The sequence below is a fragment of the Lemur catta genome, chromosome 20, assembly GCF_020740605.2.
Source record: "Lemur catta isolate mLemCat1 chromosome 20, mLemCat1.pri, whole genome shotgun sequence".
Lineage (NCBI taxonomy): Eukaryota > Metazoa > Chordata > Mammalia > Primates > Lemuridae > Lemur > Lemur catta.
The window spans coordinates 22,999,860-23,022,109 of record NC_059147.1 but is presented as its reverse complement, the minus strand read 5'-3'; the positions used below and the strand labels follow the sequence as shown (position 1 = coordinate 23,022,109).

The following is a 22,250-nucleotide window of genomic DNA, read 5'->3' as shown; positions in this document are numbered from 1 at the left end:
AAGTTCTGGTCAGCAAATCTTATGGGCCTGGGAACTTGAAACATAAAACAACTACCAAAAAAACTATTAATGTTTTCTTGCTTATGGAGCTGATTATAGGATCATCTCATTCAGCAGTATATCCCAAGTGACTAGCACAGAGGCTGGTACGTACCAGGCACTCAATAGATACTTCAACAGATGGATGGATGGATGAGTGGCTGATAGATGGGACAGCATCTTGTCCTGCCCCGCCTCTCTTACACACACACACACACACACACACACACACACACACACACAGAGGGAAGCACTCATCAGGCTTTCCATTTCTTAAGGAATCTGTCTGGGTTCTGCTGTCGTTACAGGAGTCACACAGTTGGAAACTGCACCCCAGGCTCCTATTTGAAGGCAGAACGTCTTACAGGACCAGCTTCTCCATGTAGGAATGTACTTCAAGGGAACAGGGAGGTTTTGGGCTCAGTATTGGACCAAAGCTGAATTTCAAGTCAAACACTGCTACAGAAAATCCTTTTATTGAGCAATAGGGACCCCAGTGGGGCCATAAAGGGCTGGGAATACCGGAGCCTGTGAACCTCAGGGTGTTGCTTGACTTTCTCCATATTGTTCCTGCTCCAGGTAGCAGGTCTCCCTGGGTCTCTCTATTCTGCCTCCTGAGACCCCAGGCAGAAGGCTCCCCCCTGCGGTGGGTAGCCCCAATTTGTTCAACCAGTTTCAGGAAGCCTAATTCCTCTTGATGTGTGCTGATGGTTGCTGGCAGTGAGTCAGAGCAGGAGCTCATCTGGTGGACCGGCCCCTGCAAGGCTGCTCTGCACCCTCTCTCTGCACCTGAGTCCTCGGCTAGCAGGGTGCAGATTTTCCTTTCGCTGCCCCAGAAGGAACTCGAGAGGACTGAGTAGAGGACCCTTAGGTGTTCTTCCAGGTCAGCTTTGACCCTGGAATGTTCAAAGCAGCCTCAGTTTCTGAGGCTCCTTGTGCAGGGCCAGTTAGGATGGAAAGGGGCTCCTGGCTCAGGAAGGCTTAGGCAGGTGGCTGAGCTTGTATCTCCAGTGTTGGAATGTGGAGGTCACTGCAGAAGAGGCTTCAGGTGTTTCAGGGAGCTCAACATTTGCCCTTTCTGCAGAGTGGCTCAGCGAGCAACCTTCCTGTGGGCCAGCCTCCCGGGATGATGTTACACACGCCGAATTTTGGGGCTAGGGCAACCCAGGTCTTTCTCTCCCTCCTCCACAGCCCGGCGTCTCTTGGGAGCCCGGCGTTTCTCTGGAGGCAAACTGGGAGCGCTGGGGGCTGGCTTCTCAGCTTCGGCCTTTGCTGGTGTGGCCAAAGGAACATCCCTGAAGAGCACACGCCGAATTTTGGGGCTAGGGCAACCCAGGTCTTTCTCTCCCTCCTCCACAGCCCGGCGTCTCTTGGGAGCCCGGCGTTTGTTTGTAGGCAGGCTGAGGGCGCTAGGAGCTGGCTTCTCAGCTTCGGCCTTTGCTGGTGTGGCCAAAGGAACATCCCTGAAGAGCACACGCCGAATTTTGGGACTAGGGCAACCCAGGTCTTTCTCTCCCTCCCGCATAACCCAGCGTCTCTTGGGAGCCCGGCGTTTCTCGGGAGGCGCGATGGGGGCACTAGGAGCTGGCTTCTCAGCTTCCGCCTTTGCTGGTGTGGCCAAAGGAGCATCCCCAAAGAGCCGGTAGCCGCCACCCAGGCAGTAAGTCTCCCCATGCCAGCCCACCTGGGTTTCTCCACGCCCTCGGTACAGGAGGTGGTAGTAGCCATGCAGAGGCGGGCAAGCGGGAGGCAGTGGTGCTGGAAAGGAAAGCAGAACTGATCAGGCACGTCTGCTGTGTACACTGTGCTGCCAGGATGTCCCCTTACATCTCTCCCTGCACCTGGCTGAAGCCCTCTCATCTGCTTGGTATCCCAAACACAGCCTTAGTCTGTCACCCCTATGGGTCCCCTAGAGAAAGGACACTGGCTGCAAAAGCAATTCCCTGGAGCCTGTGGCAGCAGCAGACCAGGATGTCCTCCCCGTTCCCTGAGAGAACAGTAGAACCTCAAAATAATTGCAGTAGGAACCCCTTTGATCTCTCCCTTCCACAACCGAGGAAACATTCTTATGGTCTGTCACTGCTGAGGATTTCATGGAAGTGGTTTTCATGTTTTGGATAAATGGTCTAATATAAATCGGGGAAGAACCCCTCCCACCTCGGCAGCTCCTCTTGGGCCTCATTCATACAGCCTGTTTCGCCCACACTGAACTCTAGCCCTCGGATACCTTGATCTAGATTTTCTAACACTTTCTTTTTTTTTTTTGAGACAGAATCTCGCTCTGTTGCCTAGGCTAGAGTGAGTGCCGTGGCGTCAGCCTAGCTCACAGCAACCTCAAACTCCTGGGCTTAAGCGATCCTCCTGCCTCCTGAGTAGCTGGGACTACAGGCATGTGCCACCATGCCCAGCTAATTTTTTTCTATATATATTTTTAGTTGGCCAGATAATTTCTTTCTATTTTTTAGTAGAGACAGGGTCTCGCTCTTGCTCAGGCTGGTCTCAAACTCCTGACCTTGAGCGATCCTCCCACCTCGACCTCCCAGAGTGCTAGGATTACAGGCATGAGCCACTGCGCCCGGCCTAGATTTTCTAGCACTTTCTGAAGGCCAAATGCTGAAGCAGAGTGACCAGGAGGGTCAGAGCCAGACCCTGGGTACCATGTCTAGTCTCAAGAAGCCTTGTCACATCTACCCAACCTCCTGGGACACCACTTCCTCAGGCCTCTAGTCTCAGCAGTGCTCAGTCACTCCCCTTGGCTCTCCCTTCTTCCCAGCTAAGTGATGTTGTCCTTGTCCCCAGGGCTGGGACTGGGATGTGTCTTCAGGACAGCACAGCAAAGGTGCCTGGGTCTGGGGGCAGGTTCATGAGCGTCCCTCGACAACTCTGCCTCAAACTGCTTCATTTGTCACTTGCCCGCAAAACCACATTTGGCTTTTGCTAAGAGGCCAGTCAGGAAAGGGTCTGACTGGAAACATCTTGTGTTCAAAAGGGAAGGCTCAATTTGAAAAGATGAGAACCTTTAGGAACACTTGCTCTGTCGGAGCTGGCATTTCGCTTGCCCTCAGCAGTGAGCAGGAACACTGTGGGTCCCTGAAGGGGCCCCAGGCCACTGGTAGTACATGTGGCTAGGGAAGTTCTGGAGGGGTGGGCAAGCCCAAAGTAGCAGCTAAGTGAGGTTGTGTGCACACCAGTGCCTCCTGTCCAGATACCTACCTGCCATGCAGCCCTCCCAGGGGACAGAGGACAAGTTAGAGTTAATATATAAGATCCGGTCAGACATTCTCTCTCAGGCAACCAAACAGGTTGGTATCTCCAAGAGAAATGGTGGGGCAGTTTCCCCAAGGGTACCATGTTTCCATAGTTACCCTGCCATGGAAACTGAGAAGGCCTGTGAGGTCATCACTGCCCAGTGAGGTCACATAAGCAATCTGTGAGTGGAGGGGCAGGCTTCAGGCCCTTGGAGTTTTGTGGAGGAGAGTAAGGCAGAGGCAGAGAGGAACCCTGCCTGGGCCCTCACATCTGGCCCTTCCCACCCACGCCCTAGTCAAGTAGCCACTTCCTGTGGAGCACACCTGTGGGCTGGCACAGACAGCCCTAGTGACCCCAGAAGGGCAAGAGACACTCAAATTCTGAGATTGGCCAGAGAGGCAAGATTAACCTGAGAGGCAGTTAGCTTGCACGGCCCTGACCCTAAGCATTCAACAGTTGGAGAGGCAGAGATTTAGATGGACTAGGGGATCAGGGTAGGCCCCTTGGAGGTGCGTCTCAAGGGCAAGTGAGATCTGGACACATGGAAAGGAGAGGGCAGACATTCCCCCTGGGGGGAATAAAAGCACAGGGAAGCTCTACTCAACCTTGTTCTGCCCAAAATGTAAATTCATAGAGCCCTCACGTTTTTCCAACTGAGGACTCAAAAAATCCAAGAGGTTGGGGGCCTGGCCAAGGCCACACAGGCAGTAGAGAGACATTGTGCTTAACAGTAGGGTTTCACGTTGTGGCTCCATATTCATTGGTGATAACGAGTGCGAGGACAAGCTCATTGCTTTCAAGGTGATGAACACTGGGAGGGATGTTAAAGGTGCTCCAAGGCAAAATGAGGGTCTCAAATTTGACTTCACAAGGTGGGAATGATGTTTTATTTGTTTTTTTTTTTTTTTTTGTTTGAGACAGGGTCTTGCTCTGTTGCCCAGGCTAGAGAGCAGTGGCATCATTGTAGCTCACTGCAAACTTGAACTGTTCAGCTCAAGTGATCCTCCTGCCTCAGCCTCCCGAGTAGCTGGGACTACAGGCGCGGGCCACTACACCTGATTAATTTTTATATTTTTTGTATAGATGGGGTCTCACTATGTTGCTTAGGCTTGGTGAACCTGAAGCATCAAATTCAAAACGATTTCATGACAAGTTCACAATACAAAATGGCAACCTTATGATTACATTCTCCTCTCTTCAAAAAAGGCAAACAATGTCAAGAAGTCCCCTCACCATGACAGGAAGAAGTGTGGCCCAGGAGGAGAGCCAGGTCTACACTGCGCAGAGGTGTTACTGAGAGAGCATTTGGTCTGACTCACAGGATGAAACAGACAACTCTGCCCTTAGCCTGCTCAGGCCCACACCAGGGGCAGCCTTTGGTTCATTGTGGCCAAGAACTTCCTGGCAAAAAGATATAACCTTTAGGAAGGGTCTCCCTGTTACTGGCCTTGAAAAAGCAAACATGGAATATTTATTTAGCAGGGCTATTGCAAAGGGGATGCACCCAGGTAGTAGAGACTGTGTGAACTATTCTGCAGGTTAGCCAACTCTGGTTGAGAATCATAGCACCTTCCCCCACAAGTTGCTTGAATTAGTGTGGTATGTTAGGACAGAAGTCAAGGCCCAATTGGAGCAGTCTGTGGGGGGAATGGTAGGAGGTTAAATTTGAAGGGGAGGGTTCCCAGGGAGGTTTGTCCTGACAGGAGGGCCAGCATGACACATTCTCCAAGCCTCTGGAGAGAGTATGTTTGGGAGCATCCCTCACATCTGGCAGGGGTACTAGGCCTCACTGATACCTGACTGGGACTCTGGTGAAAGCAGCACAGCACAGAAATGGTTTATCAATTTAGGAGTCCCTGAGAATCTCCTGAGGAGCTTACAAAAATAGGATTCTTGGTCCAGCTCTGAGAGAGCTCAATCCCATCTGGAGTGGGGTCCAAGAATCTGCACTTTTAATGTTTCCTGGGCAGTTCTACTACAGTGATCCATGGATAGAGTGACCAAATTGTCTAAATTGGGAGTCAAAGCAGGCATTATTAAAAACTACATCAAGCAAAAAAAAAGAATATCCCAGGAAAAGAGAGATGGATAGTTATTCTACACAGGAATCACATTTGAGAAAAGCTAGCATGGTAGTTAAGAACAGAACCCTTGGTGCAAACAGACTAGATTCAATCCTACTTACTTGTATGATCTTGCCCATGTTCTTTAATCCTTTTGTCTCAGTATCTTCATATGAGGAGAGCTGTAATTGCACATTCAGTGCAATATTCTTTTGGCAAATGCTGCCCTGGGTCTGTTTCTGTCCTGTGCCACCTTATCCTTTTCAGCATGCAAGTATTTTTGTTTTGTGGAATATATTTGATTCTCAACTGTTCTTTACTCCAAGAAAAGCTTATATAATGCCACAGACACTGGCAGCCAGGAGACAGCAAGAGAATGCTATGTGCTATTTTGCCAGTTTTGTAAAACAGTTTAATTATCACCCCTCTTCTCCACCACGAAGAGTTGGGATAGAAGGCAGAGCCTGGAAGCACACAATAAGCAATACTTCTATGTCAGCCTGCTTTTTACTTTTCTGCCAGTACTTCTCACAGTGATTTCACCAAGTGCCCAAGCTTGCCTTGCGCAGTTGGTGAGGAAAAATTCTATTGTTGGTCACATTCCACTTCCCTGCCCCTGGGGCCTTAATACATACCTTTTGGGAGGCAGAAGATAAAACCTAAATGTTTACAAATTAAAACATCAACTAAAAGAGCCTTTGTCCTATAAATGTGGAGGTTTGGGGTGTGAATCCTCAGAATCCACCGAATGCTGTCCCGGTAGTAATTATTACTAGGGGAGACACATAAAATCACCATTGTTAGAAATTATGACATAATACAAAGTAAAAAAAATCCAGTTTATTTTTCGTATGTCATGTGAAAGACTACAGAGAGCCATGCTCAGTAGCTTACCCTTCCCAGTCATATACCAGCTCATCTGGCCCTCATGGAGTGACAGGGCAGCCCAGAGCCCCCAGCTGAGAAGTGTGCTTACATGCCCAGGACACTGGGAAAGAGTCTTGTTCTAGCAGCACTTTTAAGCTAGCCAAAATCAGCTTTGCTGAGGCAATGGCTCTCTCACTGAGGACACTAGTCCTGGAAGGCTTCTCTTTCGGCGAGCTGCCAGCTCAATCTTCTGAACCAGGCTCACATCCCAGCGATGGGTTACAAAGCTGATGACAGTGCCTGGAACCTCACTCCCCACACGGCCAACCCTCCCTGCTCTGTGGATGTAATCTTGCAAGGTGAGGGGGAAATCATAATTGACAACCAGCTCCACATGGATGCTGTCCAGGCCCCGAGAGGCTATGTCTGTGCAGAGAAGTACGTCTCGGGAGCCTTTCTGGAAGCTCCGGAAGATGCCTGCCCTCATTGAGGCTGGCATTTGCCCCTGCAGCCTTAAGTGTTGGATTTTGTGGTCATCCAGAATATATCCCAGCCAGTTCACAGTGCTAGAGCTATTACAGAACACCAGGACAGCTCCTGAAGGCCCAGTCCTGTCTGCTTTGTCATGATGCTTGAGGATCTGCACCAACTCAGTCACCTTCTCTGCTCCCTTCAACCTCATAAATGTCTGTCTGACATGAGGCATGATACAGTGGAGCTTGGAGCTGGTGATGGTGGTGAGAGAGTCTGGGCTGGCAACCTTACTCAGCAACTGGCCTACACCTTCGGGAAATGTGGCTCCCACCAGCACTAACTGAGCTTTGGGATCGAAGGGGTCTTCCAAGTCAGCTGGGCCTTCTGCTACATGGCTCTTCTCTAAGATGTAGTCCACCAGTTCCAGGAAGCTTTCATCCAGCAGCGTGTCTGCCTCATCCAACACCAAGAAGGAGAGCCCCTCCAGGCTGATCAGTCGACCTTTCAGGGCCTTCCACAGAGCCCCAGGAGTGGCTACTAGCACATCTGCTGAAGACTGTTTGGATAGCTGTAGCCTGATCCTACGCATGCCATGGCCTCCCTTTAGTTCTTGCACCTGCAGGCCCAAGGAGCTGCCCAAGGGCTGGGCCACGGCCCGCACCTGTTCGGCTAATTCTCGGGAAGGCACAAGGACCAGGCCTCGGGGAGCAGGGATACGGCGGGAGTCCAGGCTTGGTCGGCTTGGCCGCCCCACAAGCCGTTGAAGCAGCGGTAGTAGGTAGCTGAGAGTCTTGCCACTGCCGGTTTCCGCGGCGCAGAGGATGTGGCGGCCGCGAAGTAGCGGGGGGATGGTGCTTGACTGCACGGTTGTGGGCCGAACCACTTCGGGCGCGGCCTCTTGGAGTGCGCGCAGCACATGGGGCTCCAGACCCAGGTCCGCGAAGCTGCCCTCCTCGGACGAGAGGTTCCGCAGCGCTGGCGCCTCGCGTTGCGCGCGCTCGATCGAGAAGTGGTCCCGACGCGCGCGCCGACTCCTCCAGCCACGCGAGGCGAGCGGCGCGCACTCCCAGCGGCCCAGCGTGAGGCGCGCGGGCTGGTTAAACTCGGGCCGCCGCGCCGAGATCAGCAACGGTCCAGGTCGCACCAGCACCGGCGTCCGGCGGCTCCGCCGCCTGCTCTGCAGCTGTTCCTGCCGCCGCTGTAGAGCCAGCGGAATGCGCACCACCGGCAGGGGCTCGTCGGGACCGCGGACCGCCAGGTCCCGTCGGGGCGCCAGGAGCAATCGAGTCGTGAGCGACAGCAGCCGGAACCGCCGTGCTAGAGCCATACTCGCTATGGTGCAGAAGAGGCTCGCAGCAGTGACGTCACGGACGCGCCGCCGCCTCGCGTACGGTGGCTGGCGCGGCTCAGTAAGACTTGAGGAGCTGGAGAAACGTGAGCAAGGAGGGAAAATCTTCAGAGTTCGGCTGCGAGGTCTGTAGGTTCGTACACCGGTTGGCGACTTCCAGAACTGGGCCAACCTTGAGGAAGGGAGCGCGGTGGAGGCAGGATTGGGGCCGGCGATACAAGGAGGCGGTGGGGCCTTGACCCCCATGGACCAGGAGGGTGGAGTGCTTCTGGCAGTGGAGTACCTGGTCCCTGCGATTCTTCTTTGTCGTTTCTCATTGTCCCTGTGATAGCCTGTCCAGTGTTGGGACTCCCCCAGTAAACTCCGAGGGTGCAGTGATGTTTTCCCAGATGTGGTCCCTGCACAAGGTCTGGTAATACGTGTTTTGAGAGTCTGAAAGAATGGTCAGGTCTAGGGGCCCAGACAAGGGTGGAGAGTCAGAGATCTAGGCTCAACCCCGCCACCCCTCTGGCTGACAGCCAAGCGTGCTAGCAGGTGGCCTTCAACTTACTCTGTGTCTCCAGTGAGAGGTAAGGTCCTCAGGCTTTATTTCTAACACAGTCATTTCTTCTTCACACTGTTTCCCTTTCTTTTTTGGCCAAAGTTCATTCTCCACTCCCTTGTCACCCCTCCCAACTTCTCATCCTGAATTCACCACTTTTGTAGCCTGCTCATCTCCACTGACTTCCCAGTTAGATACCTAAGTTGTTTGAATAGCAGTAAGGAGGGTCCTGCTACCCCTTTGAAGTGATCAGGTATGTGGCTTATCTCACATAGCCCTGGCCAGGCAGAATATTTTACTTGAATTTAAGTTTTCAGATTGTAATAATAAGAACTACACTATTCGTACTTCTTGAACAGATCTGAAAAATGGATGTCTGATCTTCTCTATAGTTTGCCATGCTTGGGGTGGGAGATAAGGTAAATGTTTATGGATTAACTACCTAGGAGATTCTTAACATCTGGAGAAAGGGTTTTAGTTCATCAAATACCATTATAAAGATAACAAACTTTTAAAAGTACCATTGTGATACATGAGTAAACCTTTTGGAGAGTTGCCAGTCAAACCAGTGGAGGAGAGAGTGTTGAGTAGTGATGAGTGAACAGTCATTGGACATAGTGTTGGTTCTAGGTGAGGGTAATTTAGCTCCTTCTTTCCTTCCCCACCCCCAGGCCCACATACACATTTGACAATGGCTGGAGACATTTTTAGTTGCCATATATGGGGAAGTGGTACTGGAAGCTGCTCAATGTCATACGATGCTCAAGACAACCCCTCACAAGAAAGATTTATCTGGCCCAAAATGTCAGTAGTGCACTGTTGAGAAACTCAGGTGTAGGATGAAGACTGAAGAGAGGCTGAGGTTACCACAAGTTCTCTCACTTCACATAGGCACATTTGTCAGACTCTTGCACTGTCCCTGCCCCATCCCCAGAGTCTATAGTAGGCACAATGATGCCAATGCTTGTCATGGTCTTAGGATCAGGAACCTACGGCCCCTGACAGTCATAAACACAAGAAGGAGTGATTGAAGAGGGTGAAGCTGGAGAAGAGATGTTTAGGGAGAAGGATCTGTTCTCTTGTATTTGAGGAATGTGCCAGATGGAAAGATGAGATGAGCTCTGGGGTGTATTACTCCAGAAGGCAGAACTAGAACCCATGGTGACAGTGAGACAGCTTCTGAACTTGATATAAAGAATCACTGTGGCAGCTACAATTGTCCAGATCTGGCTTGAGAGTGGTGAGTTGTCGGTCATTGAAAAGTTTATGTATAGGCCGAATGACCACTAGTTGGTGATATGATTGAGGGGAGTTGATATAAAGGATACCCCAAGATTTTGTGATTCTATGCTACTTTTATGATTCTTTCCAAGAACTGAGGTCTCCTTCTAAATACAGTAGTTCCTTAACGTGTGGCCTGATACATTTCATCCATTTCCATGTGGCACTGTTTTTCAGATATAAAACAAGGAATTGCTTTGCACCAAACCAGAACAGATACATTGAAGAAATTGTCAGAAAAAAATAATAGGTATGTACGTGCTTTTGGGTTTCGTTCAAATATTCAGGGCGGGTAGCTGGATAGTTTATAGCTATAGCTACTTTCTCATTACACTTGAGCCCTTACAATGTGATTACCTCAAAATCTCACAGGGGTAGAGTTTGAGCCTGTCCCTCTGCCCATGTCCCTAAATTTCTTCTTGTCACTTCATTTGACACTGCCTAAGGCCCCTCTCTTTTCCTCCTGCTCATAGTAGACATTGAGTAGCTTCCAGTTGTCATTCAGACATGTATTATTGGTAGTGTTTTAGAAATAGAAAGGGTTTACTTATTGTGAGAAAAATGTAAGCTCCTGGGAGCAGGAGCTTGGTATGTTCCTTGGATCTCAGTTAATAATTGTATTATAATACAATTCCTTCAACAAATATTTCCTCAGCATCATGTGTGTGCCAGGCACTGTTCCAACAGAGAAAAACAGACAAAATCCCTGCCCTCGTGTAGTTTACATTCTGATTTAATTGGTGTGGGGTAAGGCCTAGAAATTGGTGTTTTTAAAAACCTCTCTGGATGAGTCTAATCTGTAGCCAGGCTTGAAAATCACTGTTATAAATGAAGCACTTTGGGAATTTTAAGGCAATGCAAAAACAAAAAGTGCTGTTAGTATTCTTTCGCTGTCCTTCCATTTTCCTACCTGTAGCAGGACTGTTGTGCAGGTGCTGGCCGTTCTTTCTTCAACCCTTGCCTCTGTAGTGTACCTGGACCCTTTGCCTCCCTTTCTACCCCAACCCCCTGCCTCCTTCTTGTCTTTGCCCCCCAGTCCATCATCTGTTGTCTGAGTGATCTCACTAAAGCACAGCTGTGGCTATGTCACCCACTGACTCAAGGCCACTGCTGCATCCCTGTTGCCTACTGATTATCTCCCCATCACTGTCCAGATCTGGCCCAACTTCTGTCACCCACATCTCCTAAACGCTGGGTTAAAGCACCATCTCTGAGCTCACTCCTGTCCTGGCATGGAAAGTCCTGGCCCAACTTCAATTCCTGCTGCTTCCTTACCTGAATGTTGTTCACTCAAGTGGCAACTCCAGTGCACATTGTATAAAGGGCTTGTAGTCCTTTTCTGGGCAAGGAAGGGAATGGAGTAGTCGTTCGTCTCCTCTGAAACCAAACTTGAGGGAGGGCAAGGCACTTTCAGTGCACATTGGCTGTGCTAGAGCTCTTCTGTGGCCGAAGCATGAAGAGAATCATAGCTTTCTCTGCTCTTGGCTTGTTAACTTCTTTTTATGGCAAACACTAAGCGCCTACCTTATGCCAGGTTGTATGCTCTGTGATGAGGATCTGGTGGTGAACAAGGCACAGTGCTTGCCGTCACCTTGTCATGATGGAGGCTAATTGACAAATAGTTACTCTTGTACTTTCCATGCCAGGACAGGAGTGAGCTCAGAGATGGTGCTTTTACCCAGCGTTTGGGAGATGTGGGTGAGAGAAGGCTCCCTGGAGGAGGTGACGTCTATACTGAGGTTCTGAAAGCCTAGTGGGAGTCAGCCAGGTGGAGGAAGAGGGATGTGGCTCCTAGGCAGGGGCAGCCTGTTCAGAGAGTCTGTACTGAGAGAGCAGCCCAAGCTGGGGAAGTAGAAATAAATTTAGACTATCTGAAGTTTACCGTGGAGGAGTTAAGAGGGCAGGAGGCAAGTGATGAAAGATGAGACTTTCATCTCTGAATGCAGGTTAGGGAGCAGACCTTATTTGCAATGTGAAAGAGTGTAGACTTAATCCCAAGGACAGTGGGAAAGGCTTTCAGGAGTGGAAATATCACATCCTGATTTGTATGTAGAAAGCCCCCTCTTGCTGCTGGAAGGAGCATGGATGGGCGTGATGAGCCTGGAGGCAGAGAGAGACTGGTTTGGAGACTGTTGTCCTGGTTCGGCTGATGGATGACGGCAGGGGTAGAGCGGAGAAACTCCTTGAGGTCAAGAGCTTAGTTCTTCCCATTCCTTTCAGCTCACACACTGCTTTGATCGTAAAAGAGCTAGTAGATGTTTGTTGATATGACGGTAGACATCGGAGTGTGTTGACAGTGTGAAGGCGTGATGATGGGAGCAGTTCATACTTATTAAGCCCTTACTGTGTGCTGGGAACTGTTGTACATCATGGAATTTACTCTTCTTGGAATCTGCCCTGACATAGGTTCTCCTGGAGCCTCATATTCCAGAAGGAGAAGCTGAGGCTCATCTGGGTTAATTGAGCTGCCCGGGCAACAGCTGGTTTTCCAGTGAAAGTCTGTCTGATTCCAGAGCTCAGGGTCTTAACCATGAAACACTATATCACCTCTTTCTCTTACAAATATAGTAGATCATTTTAGTTTTTTCTCATTCACACATGTTTTGAGTGGGAGATTGGATAATTCTCTAAATTTATAATCTGAGCTGACTTTGATTTTAACTCTAAACTTGTAAAGACATTGCTTTTTAAGCAAGGTCTTAGTCTGTGGGGAAATTGACATGGAAGGGGAATGGTAAAGTTTTTTCCACTCACTGTTTTCCCTGAATAGTGTCATGGTTAACCTGAAAGCATTATAATTAATGGAATTGTGATATTTGCAGATACCAGGATGAAATCAATTTTGTCAGACCCAGACAAAATAGATCTGCGAAGGCACAAAGAAGAGGGGGCTCGTGCTTCCATGTCTGAGATAACTGTTTTCAAGGGATTTCTACAAACCCCTCAGGAAATCCCGTCACGTCTTTCACAAATCTCCTGCTTTGCATGGCTCATAGGTTTTGCACATATAGGTATATTTGTGTGAGAAGGTTTATCACTAGACATTCTTTAGGCCTGCAGTGATTCAGATAATATGCTCTCAAAATAACACTGGTCCAGTAACACCATCTTTACCCATGAACCAAGGACAACTTTGGCCTTGAGACTCTGGAACCAATGAACTCTGTTTCTAAGCATCTTACATGAACCTTCCCCTGTTTGCCAATAAAAGCTTCCTTTTAACCTTCCCTTGCTGGCTGCATGTGTCATTTGCCATTCCTGCATCCTGAGTTGTAATCCTTTTTTCTTGTTCTTGAATGCACTCAGCATATTTGGAGATATTTTTCTCTAATATCTTTTTCATTGGTTGACAGGACATTGTGTCCCTGTAACTGAGGTTAAAGTTACTGTCTGGGAAAGAAATTGGGAATAACAGAGGAGACCTGCCCTTAAAAGGAAAGGCACAAGAGATTGTCTGAGGATGAGTGACTAAAACAGTGATCTGGGTGTGACCTGGGTGAGTGGCTGTAGCAGTTCCTGGGAAAGGCATGGGGGCTGTCCAGTTCTGAGAGGAGACTTCTAGGAGGCAGGACATGTCAGGCACCTCTGACAGTGTGCCAGAGGGAGTTTCCAGGCCAAACACCCTACGAGAGGGTGTCCTCTCAGCCACCAGAGAGGTGAGTGTTCAGTCACACCTCACAACACAGCCAGTCAAGGCCAGGCACTGGACTCAGTGCTAGAAACCTGGCAGTGAACTCAGCAGCTGTGCTCCCGTCCTGTGGAGCTTGTTGTCTTGGTGGTTTAGAAGGGGAGCTGGGGTTGAACAAGAAACCCCACCAGTCAGTGTGGACACGTGGATTGTAACTGAGCCATAGTAAAGTACAGGGTGTTGGAAGGGAACGTGTGACCAGGGGCCCGAAGTTGATTATATTAATAGAGACGCAGCTTCACAAAGGGGGCATTAAAGGACAAGGGGGCCTTCAAGGACAAGGAGACCCTAGTGTAGGCGTGCGTGAGTGAGTCTGGGAAGGTGTTGCAGACAGAGAACTGCAAGTGGGCAGGCCCCAGGACGGCAGACAGCTTGGTGTGGGAGACTGTAAAAGGCGGCCAGGGTGGCCAGAGCGGAGAGAGGGAGGTGGAGGGGTGCAAGGTGGGGCTGAGGGTGGGTGGGGACTGATCCTGCAGAGCTCTGTGGCCATTGGAAGGGTTTGGGGATTTGTCCTAAACCCAGTGGAAGCCACTGAAGGGTATAAACGGGACAGCGGTATCAGAGCTGTCTTTCTAAGGTGCCATGCTGGCTCTTGCGAAGAGAGGGATGTGAGGGGGCGAGGGTAGATGTGGGGAGTGCTGAGGTCCTGGCAAGAGGTGTGCACAGTTCTCAGCTTTCAGATGTTAAAAAGAAAAAGAAAAAAGAGGTCAGCTCGAGGTGTCTTGGTGCGAGGCAGTGGGGGTGGAGATGGAGCAAAGCAGGTGGGTTAGAGTTTAGGTTTGAAGGTTATTTCAATGGGAATTCGTGATGGACTGGGTGTGGGGAGTGTGGGTTAAGGGTAACTGGGCGAATGGAGGTGCTATAAGTGAAATGGGAGAGAGGTTCCCCCCATGTGTTGAAGGGTTAACACCCACACTTTAGACCTTGGATCAGAGATTATTTCTCAAGAGAATCTGTCCTCACCCCTCACCAGTCCCTTCCCTGCCGAGATGAGCTCTCATAGCCTCACACACCTGCTCCTTCGTAGCGCCGTGCACAGTTGTACTGTCACACACGGCTGTAAGTTCCTCTCATACAGCCCTGTCTTCTACTGTATCATTTTTCCCCCTCACAGTTCTATGTGTAGTGCCAGCCACAGTACCTGGCCTATGTTGAATCAATAAATGACAGAGGAGGAGGCTTGGGAGGGAAGATTAAGACTTAATTTTGTCCATATTTAGTGTAAGATCCCCATGAGACATCCAGGGTGGGGTGTGTCATGAGCAGTTGGAATGGGGTGGAGATACTTTTGGAGATCACCAGCCAATAGCTGATATTTTAATCGGTAGTAGTAGATAAGTTTGCAAGGGAGAATGTGTGGAATTAGAAGGGAAAAGGGCCCAAGATTAAGGAGGAATTTCCACATGTGAGTAGAGGAGATGAAACTAGCAAAGGAGACTTTTCAGGAGAGGACAGAGGTGGGAGGAAAACCAGGAGTGTGGGGTCAGGGGAGCCCAGGAAGGCTCAGTCATGTCACTTGCTGTTAGCAAAATAACGTGCTGTTCTTGAGATAAGGATCTAGGAGATTGAGCAACTTTGAGGTCTTTGGTGTCTTTAATCAGAGTGGTTTTGGTGAGTGGTGGAAGCAGAAGCCAGGCTGGAGGTAGGGAGACAGTTTCACTAACTCTGAGCAGAGAATCCTTGTCCAGCTTTGTGATTTCTTTTTTTTTTTTTCTTCTTTTTCTTGGAGACAGGGTCTTGCTCTGTTGCCCAGGCTGGAGTGCAGTGGTGTGATTATAGCTTACTGCAACCTTGAACTCCTGGACTCAAGCAGTCCTGTCTCAGCCTCCCAGGAGGCTAGGATTACAGCACACCTGGCTAATTTTTTTTATTTTTTCTATAAACAAGTTCTCACTATGTTCCTCAGGCTGGTCTTGAGCTCCTGTCTCCAGTGATCCTTCTGCCTTGGCCTTTCAAAATGCTGGGATTACATACGTGAGCCATCGCACCCAGCTAGCTTTGTGACTCTTTAGATCAGTGGTCCTCAACCTTTTTGGCATCAGGGACCAGTTTCCTAGAGGACAATATTTCCACAGAGGGGGTGGGTGGGGGGCCGTGGGGATGGCGTGCGAGGGGGAATGACTGTAAATACAGATGAAGCATTGCTCTCTCACCTGCTGCTCACCTGCTGTGTAGACTGGTTCCTAACATGCCACATATCAGTACCAGTCCGCAGCCTGGGGGCTGTGGACTGCAGGTTTAGATGATACCATATTTGGTTAGGATAAATAAATTAATAGTACTCTTTGGGACATAGGATTTTGATTTTCTTTGTTTTTTTTTTTTTTCATTCTTGTTGGCTCTACTTTCAAAGTATTTCTAGAATGTGACTGCTTCTGACTGCCTTCATTAGCAGCTCTCTGGTCTGAGCCACCATCATCTCTCACATTGGTTACTGAATCGCATTCTAACTGGCTTTCCTACTTGTACTCTTGGTCCCCCTAATGTGTTCTTTTTTTTTTTTTTTTTTTTGAGACAGAGTCTCGCTTTGTTGCCCGGGCTAGAGTGAGTGCCATGGCATCAGCCTAGCTCACAGCAACCTCAAACTCCTGGGCTTAAGCTATCCTACTGCCTCAGCCTCCCGAGTAGCTGGGACTACAGGCATGCGCCACCATGCCCGGCTAATTTTTTCTATATAGATTTTTAGCTGTCCAAATCTTTTCTTTCTATTTTTGGTAGAGACGGGGGTCTCACTCTTGCTGAGGCTGGTCTCGAACTCCTGACCTCGAGTGATCCACCCGTCTTGGCCTCCCAGAGTGCTAGGATTACAGGCGTGAGCCACCACGCCCAGCCCCAATGTGTTCTTAATACTGTAGTCAGTGTTGTCACGTGGAAACGTGAAGCAGATCATGCCACTCCTCTGCTTAACAACCCTTTACTGGCTCACTGCATGCAGAACTAACAAAGCCCTTAGAGTGTGCTACAGGCCCTGTGTAATCTGACCATTGTCTCCTGTCTTCTCACTGCCGTTACATCGTGTATTTGACTTATTTTATTCTCCTCCAATCCTACTGGCTTCCTTGCTGTTCCTCTAATACACCAGGCAGGCTCCTGCCTCAGAGCCTTTGCACTGGCTGTTTCCTCCGCTATGCATTCTCCCTCTAGATACCAACTGGGCTAACTCAAATCTTTGCTCTGATCTCATCTTCTCATTGATACCTACCTCAGCTTCTCTAAAGTTGCAGCCCATCCACAGCACTTTCACTCTCTCTTCTCCCCATTATTTTTTATTCTATAGCATGACCAGTTTCCCAACATACTATATCATTTGTTTATTTATTTGTTATGCTTATTGTTTTTTGCCTGCGTTCTCCTGCTAGAATGAAAACTCTGCTAGAGCTGGGATTTTTGTCTGTTTTGTTCTCTAATGTATCCCAAGAGACTAAGACAGTGACTGGCACAGACTAGGCACTTAATAAATATTTGTTAAATGAATGAATGTGCATATATCCTTTTTATGATCAGGAAAAAGGAAAACAAACTACTGTGTGTTGGAAGGAAGAAGGCAAGCCTGCCCTGGATAACAGAAGAAACTTTCTCCATTTGCATTTCCGTTTGTTCAGGCTGTGGCAGAGGAGGAATGATTGTGAATAGCCTCTCTCTGTGCTACCACAACAAGCTCATCTTAGCCCCGATGGTTCGGGTAGGGACTCTTCCAATGCGCCTGCTTGCCCTGGATTATGGAGCAGACATTGTTTACTGTGAGGTGAGGAGCTCCTGATTTTCCTGGGAGGGTGTTTCCATACGTGGGGCCTCCCCATGTCTGTGTGTGGGAGTGGTGGGGAGTCAAGGGAGACAGAATGGGAGCTCACTTTACAGGGGCTCACTGAAGGCTGGAGGAGATGGACACATGTGGCATTGATGAGTTCTGTGAGCCCTGCTAAGGCCTGGGTAATGTGGAGTGTTCTGGGACTTTCTGGGCCAGGTGAGTAAATGAGCATCATGTCCAATCACTGCCTCTAGGAGTTAATATACATTCAGTAAATGAGTGAATGAACTCAGCGTTTAGACAGAAGAAGAAAAGGACCAGGTTCAGGCTAGAGAAGCTGGATGAGGTTGGCGTTGGTAGCAGTGAGACTTTCTGGTGGTGGTAGCTTGCAGGCCAGTACATATACTCAGCGGCTGCTCTGGAGAACATAAGGCTTCAGATCCAGGTTCTGCAAGTGTCTACTAGGAAAAATAAAACTACAGTAGTATCTGATACTGAATAGTGAGGGAGCGTGAGCAGTCATTCTCAATTGAGCGTGTGTGGGAATTATCTGGGCAGCTTCCCTCCAATCTGCAATTCTGATATGTTCCCCTAGTGGGTGTGAGAAGTTTAAGACAAAGCTATCCAAGTGCTTTAGATATTTCCATCTTTAAAAGCCACTGGTTGGGGGATGGGTAAGGAAGTGACTTGCATATAAAACGCCGATACAGGGGATCTTTGTGGCGATGGAACCACTCTGTGTTTTAGCTGTATCAATGTCAATACCCTGGTTGAGATATTGTGCTGTAGTTTTGTAAGATGTTCCCATTAGGAGAAAATGGGTAAAAGATACCCAGGATACTCTCACATTGTTGCAGCTGTATGTGAACCCATAGTTTTCTTAAAATAAAACATTTAATGAAAAAGAAAACCACTGCATAGAGCAAGGAGATCTTAAGAAGGGACTTGGGAAAATATATCCTTATGTCCTGGATGCATGTGTTAGGGGACAGGAGCCAATGAGAGGAGGGGTAAAAGAGTGAGTAAAACAGGCAAATTAAGAAGAGTGTAGGCCAGGTGCGGTGGCTCACACCTTTAATCCCAGCACTTTGGGAAGCTTAGGTGAGAGCATCACTGAGGTCAGGAGTTCAAGACTTGCCTGGTCAACATAGTGAGATACTGTCTCTATTAAAAAAAAAAAAATTAGCTGGGCATGGTGGCCCATGCCTGTAGTCCTAGCACTTGGGTGACTGAGACAGGAGGATTACTTAGCCCCAGGAGTTGGAGGTTGCAGTGATAAATGATGGTGACACTGCACTCCAGCCTAGGAAACAGAGCAAAGACTCTGCCTGTAAGGGGGGGGAAAAAGAGGAGTGTAGTGTCAAGGAAGGCAAAAGTCAGATCTGTTAACTATGTCAGATGATGCAGAGAAATCCATTTGCAAAAAGACCAAGTAGGTATCTGATTTGAAAATCAGGCAGTTGCAGGATGGCTGTGGCACATGAACGTGAACACTCATGGAGTTAACGGCTTGAGGAGGGAACAGCAGGTGAGGAAGTAGAAATAGGGCTGCCAGCTTCAGGAATTTAAGAGGTTAAGGGAGGAAGAGAGCACAGGCAGGTAGCTTGAGGTGGAGGAAGCAGGGTGCAGGGGTTTTTTAGATGACTTGCATGTTGTAGAATAAAGGGAAGGAAGGAGTTAGAAGTGAGGGGAGGCTGGAAGATTCAAGGAACTGGGGGTGATGGGGAAGGCTAGTGCTTAGAGGGGACAGGATCCTTGACAAAGAGGTGGGACCTCCCTTCTTCTGAGATGGCCCAAGGTGGAGAGGGGGAAAATGATGGAAGGGAGGGAAGCCAAGGGGTTTCGTGCCTGAGAGACTTGTTTTCTGAGATGCAGGAAGCCAGTCTTCCGTTGAGAATGAGGGTGGCAGGAGAGAGGTAGGGACTTGAGGAAAGTGGAGAAGTTTTGGTCCTGTTCCCATGGGGACTAGAGACTGGGGAGTTTGCCCGGCAGCCAGATCTGGACGGTGTTGCTGGTTTGCGGTGTCTTGGGGAGGAGAGCTGAGAAGCCTCAGGATGAGGGTGTGTCCATGCTGGGAATGGGAGTGTTGGCATCTGCAGCAGGGCGGAGGCAGAGGTATGGAGGGTGCTGGTCAGGTGAAGTGGGAGGGAGGGAGGAAGGGCTATGTGTTGTCCAAAGGTATAAGGTGAAAGGCACAAAGGGAGGTTCCGGAGTTCAGGATCACAGAGGGCCAAGCCCTGACTCCTAAGTAGTTTGTCAACGTGGAGGTGAAAATGTCTGGGAAATGTGAGATGGAATGTTAGTACGCCCATAAGCCTTCCTGGCTGCTAGAGCACGCCCTGGGCATGGAGGAACCTGTTCCCAGGGGCCAGGCTCTGTGGCATGTGTGGAAGCTCACTGAGCCAGCACTCGGGCTCTGGGTGCTCAGCTGTGGGTTGGGTGTAGCCTTTCCTGGCAAACACTCTCCTTGTCCTCCAGAAAAGTCTCTTAGATTTGGAAGGGGAATGGGAGCAGGGCCTGTCAGGAATCATTGACTCAGAGCCAGAGGACTGGGGACCACAAAAGACCAAATCCCGGGGAACTTAGCCGGTACCTTTCTTTGCGTGTGTTGATCCCCTGCCACCCCCAACCCTGCACAGAACAACGTTAGCTCCTCATCCACTTTGTCCGTATTTACCCCTAGGCTTCTGTGGGATGACTGACCCCAGGATGGAGCCTGCAGCTTCTTCCTGCTGTCCCCCTCTGGCTCTGTCCAGCTGTACTTTCCTGTGATCCCTTCAAGGCACAGGGTAAACGGATCCTTCTCCTCTTTACTTGGCCTTTGCATACTGTCTCCGTCGACTGCTTACTCTGATGGCTCTCCCTGTCCCTTGGATTAGGAAGACAACTCCCTAATCCTGTGCCTTTAGTAAGAGTTGGTCTGTTGAGTGCTAGCTCTTTATTTTCAAATTCACTTATGCCGTCACCTTGGCCATCCTGCTGGTTTCACCTGTTGGACCAGGTGGTGGTAAGGGCTTCAGGCCTTCAGAACCCTCAGCTCACCTGGGCTCAAACCTGTTCTGGGCAAGATTCTAAGGGTTGTTAAAGTTGAGGAAAAGGCAGTCGTGCTGATGTTAACATATTCACCTACCTTGGACTTCACTTTTCCTGTGCAGGCAGCATTTTTCTGAGACTCCAGAAAGTGGGCTTGTATTCACTGGGAGACAGATGGAGTGAAACATGAGGGTGGAGGTGAGTCTCTCAGAGCACAGTGCCTGTTCTAGAGAGCCACACTTCGTGTATAGGCCAGGGCGTCAGTCTGTGTTAAGGAGGGTCGTGGAAGCTGGGCAGAGGGAACAGAGCTGCCACAGGAAACAGAGCTGACCTCCCAGGTTCCAGACTTTCCATCAGCTAATTTTTGGGGAATTCTTAGGGTTGTTTTCAAGCCCTTTGGAAGTTTAGGGCCCAGGATTTATGTGATGACTTTTAGTATGTGACTCTTCTAACTGGGCAAAGCTTGGTTGATTAGACAGTCAAATCACCCCGCCCGCCTCAGAGGACCTTACATAGGTCACCATTTTCTATTGATTTGTGTGTGTGTGTGTACACCACACTTTCTTGGTTTTTTTGCATGTCTCATAATTTTTTTTTTTTGAGACAGAGTCTCACTTTGTTGCCCAGGTTAGAGTGCCGTGGCGTCAGCCTAGCTCACAGCAACCTCAAACTCCTGGGCTCAAGTAATCCTTCTGCCTCAGCCTCCCGAGTAGCTGGGATTACAGACACACGCCACCATGCCTGGCTAATTTTTTCTATATATTCTTAATTGTCCAGCTAATTTCTTTCTGTTTTTAGTAGAGACGGGGTCTCGCTCTTGCTCGGGCTGGTCTCGAACTCCTGAGCTCAAACAATCCACCCGCCTCGGCCTCCCAGAGTACTAGGATTACAGGCGTGAGCCAGCGCACCTGGCCTGTGTCTCATAATTTTTTTTTGAAAACTGGACATTTTAAATAATGTAATGTGGCAACTCTGGGAATCAGATTCTCTCTCCTCCTTAGGGGATGTTGTTTGTGTGCTTAGTGACTATTCTGAACTAATTTTGTAAAATTTCTATTCTTTGTCATGTGTGGCCAGTGAAGTTTCTGCTTGGTTAGTTTAATGGTCAGCTAATAACGAATGGACAGAGATTTCCATAAGTGCTTGGAACCAATATATTTCCCAGTCTTTGCTGAGGGTCTTGCCTTGCTTTCTCTTGCTTGAGTCCTTGCTGTAGCTCAGCCTGGCTGCTGAACTTCTCTTCATAAGCACAGGCCATTCACGTTTTTTCACAGGTCTGCTTGCCTTTGTACCTGCCCCTATAGCTAGGAACCCTGGCTGCAGGGGCTTTGAGTTGGGCTCTGCCCATCCCTCAGGAAGCCAGACTGATTCTTGGGGCTTGGGTGCCAACTATGTGTCCACACTGCTTGGTTGTGGTGATTTGTTTGGTCAGCCCTGGTGGGCATTAGATACTTGATGTCCTGAGTTCTTCATGGAGAGAACAGCCACAGAAACACCTAGAGCGTGTACTAACCTAGGTGGTGGGTACACTGTGGGGAGCCCCACGGAGGCCTTGAGGAACTTTTGGCCATGTTAGCCCTGATGCTCCCATGACTGAGCAGAGGTCATTGTGCCCACCTGACTGGGGTTGTGACTTGCTGAGGCTCATAGAGAGTCAGTAAGGGGATGAATACCAGGGAGCACAGTCTCTTCCTGTTGTCTTCTGCACCCCCAGAATTCCTGGGCATGAGCTCCTGGGCAGTGTGACAGGTGCCTGCCTCTTCTGACTTGTCTTACCCGTCTGCAGTAAGGATCACTGAACAAAGAAGACCACTAATTCCTATTTCCAACTAGGAATTAGAGAATCTCAATCCTCCAGGAGTCATGAGCTTTCCTTCCATCTATCTTTATGATACTGATTTTGAAGAAACTCATTTTTC

The 22,250-nt window shown here is 49.1% G+C and overlaps 2 protein-coding genes across 8 annotated transcripts in view; one reads left to right on the top strand and one right to left on the bottom strand.

Moving 5' to 3' along the window:
• Positions 1 to 6,176: 6,176 nt before the first annotated feature.
• DDX28 (DEAD-box helicase 28) lies at positions 6,177 to 8,088 on the bottom strand. Its single transcript, XM_045533447.1, has one exon. It carries the CDS (start codon positions 8,017 to 8,019, stop codon positions 6,385 to 6,387), a length of 1,635 nt encoding a protein of 544 aa, XP_045389403.1. The 5' UTR covers positions 8,020 to 8,088; the 3' UTR covers positions 6,177 to 6,384.
• Positions 7,954 to 22,250, top strand: part of DUS2 (dihydrouridine synthase 2) — a 35,672-nt gene continuing 21,375 nt past the window's right edge. The window contains exons 1-3 of one of the 7 annotated variants that reach the window (XM_045533440.1): positions 7,954 to 8,165; positions 10,040 to 10,112; positions 17,055 to 17,295. In XM_045533440.1, coding sequence (XP_045389396.1) covers positions 8,027 to 8,165; positions 10,040 to 10,112; positions 17,055 to 17,295 — 453 coding nt within the window. In that variant the 5' untranslated portion in view covers positions 7,954 to 8,026. Of the gene's footprint in view, positions 8,174 to 8,442; positions 8,610 to 10,039; positions 10,113 to 17,054; positions 17,296 to 22,250 lie in introns of those variants that run through there. The other 6 variants (XM_045533438.1, XM_045533442.1, XM_045533443.1 and 3 more) reach the window with 6 other exon arrangements.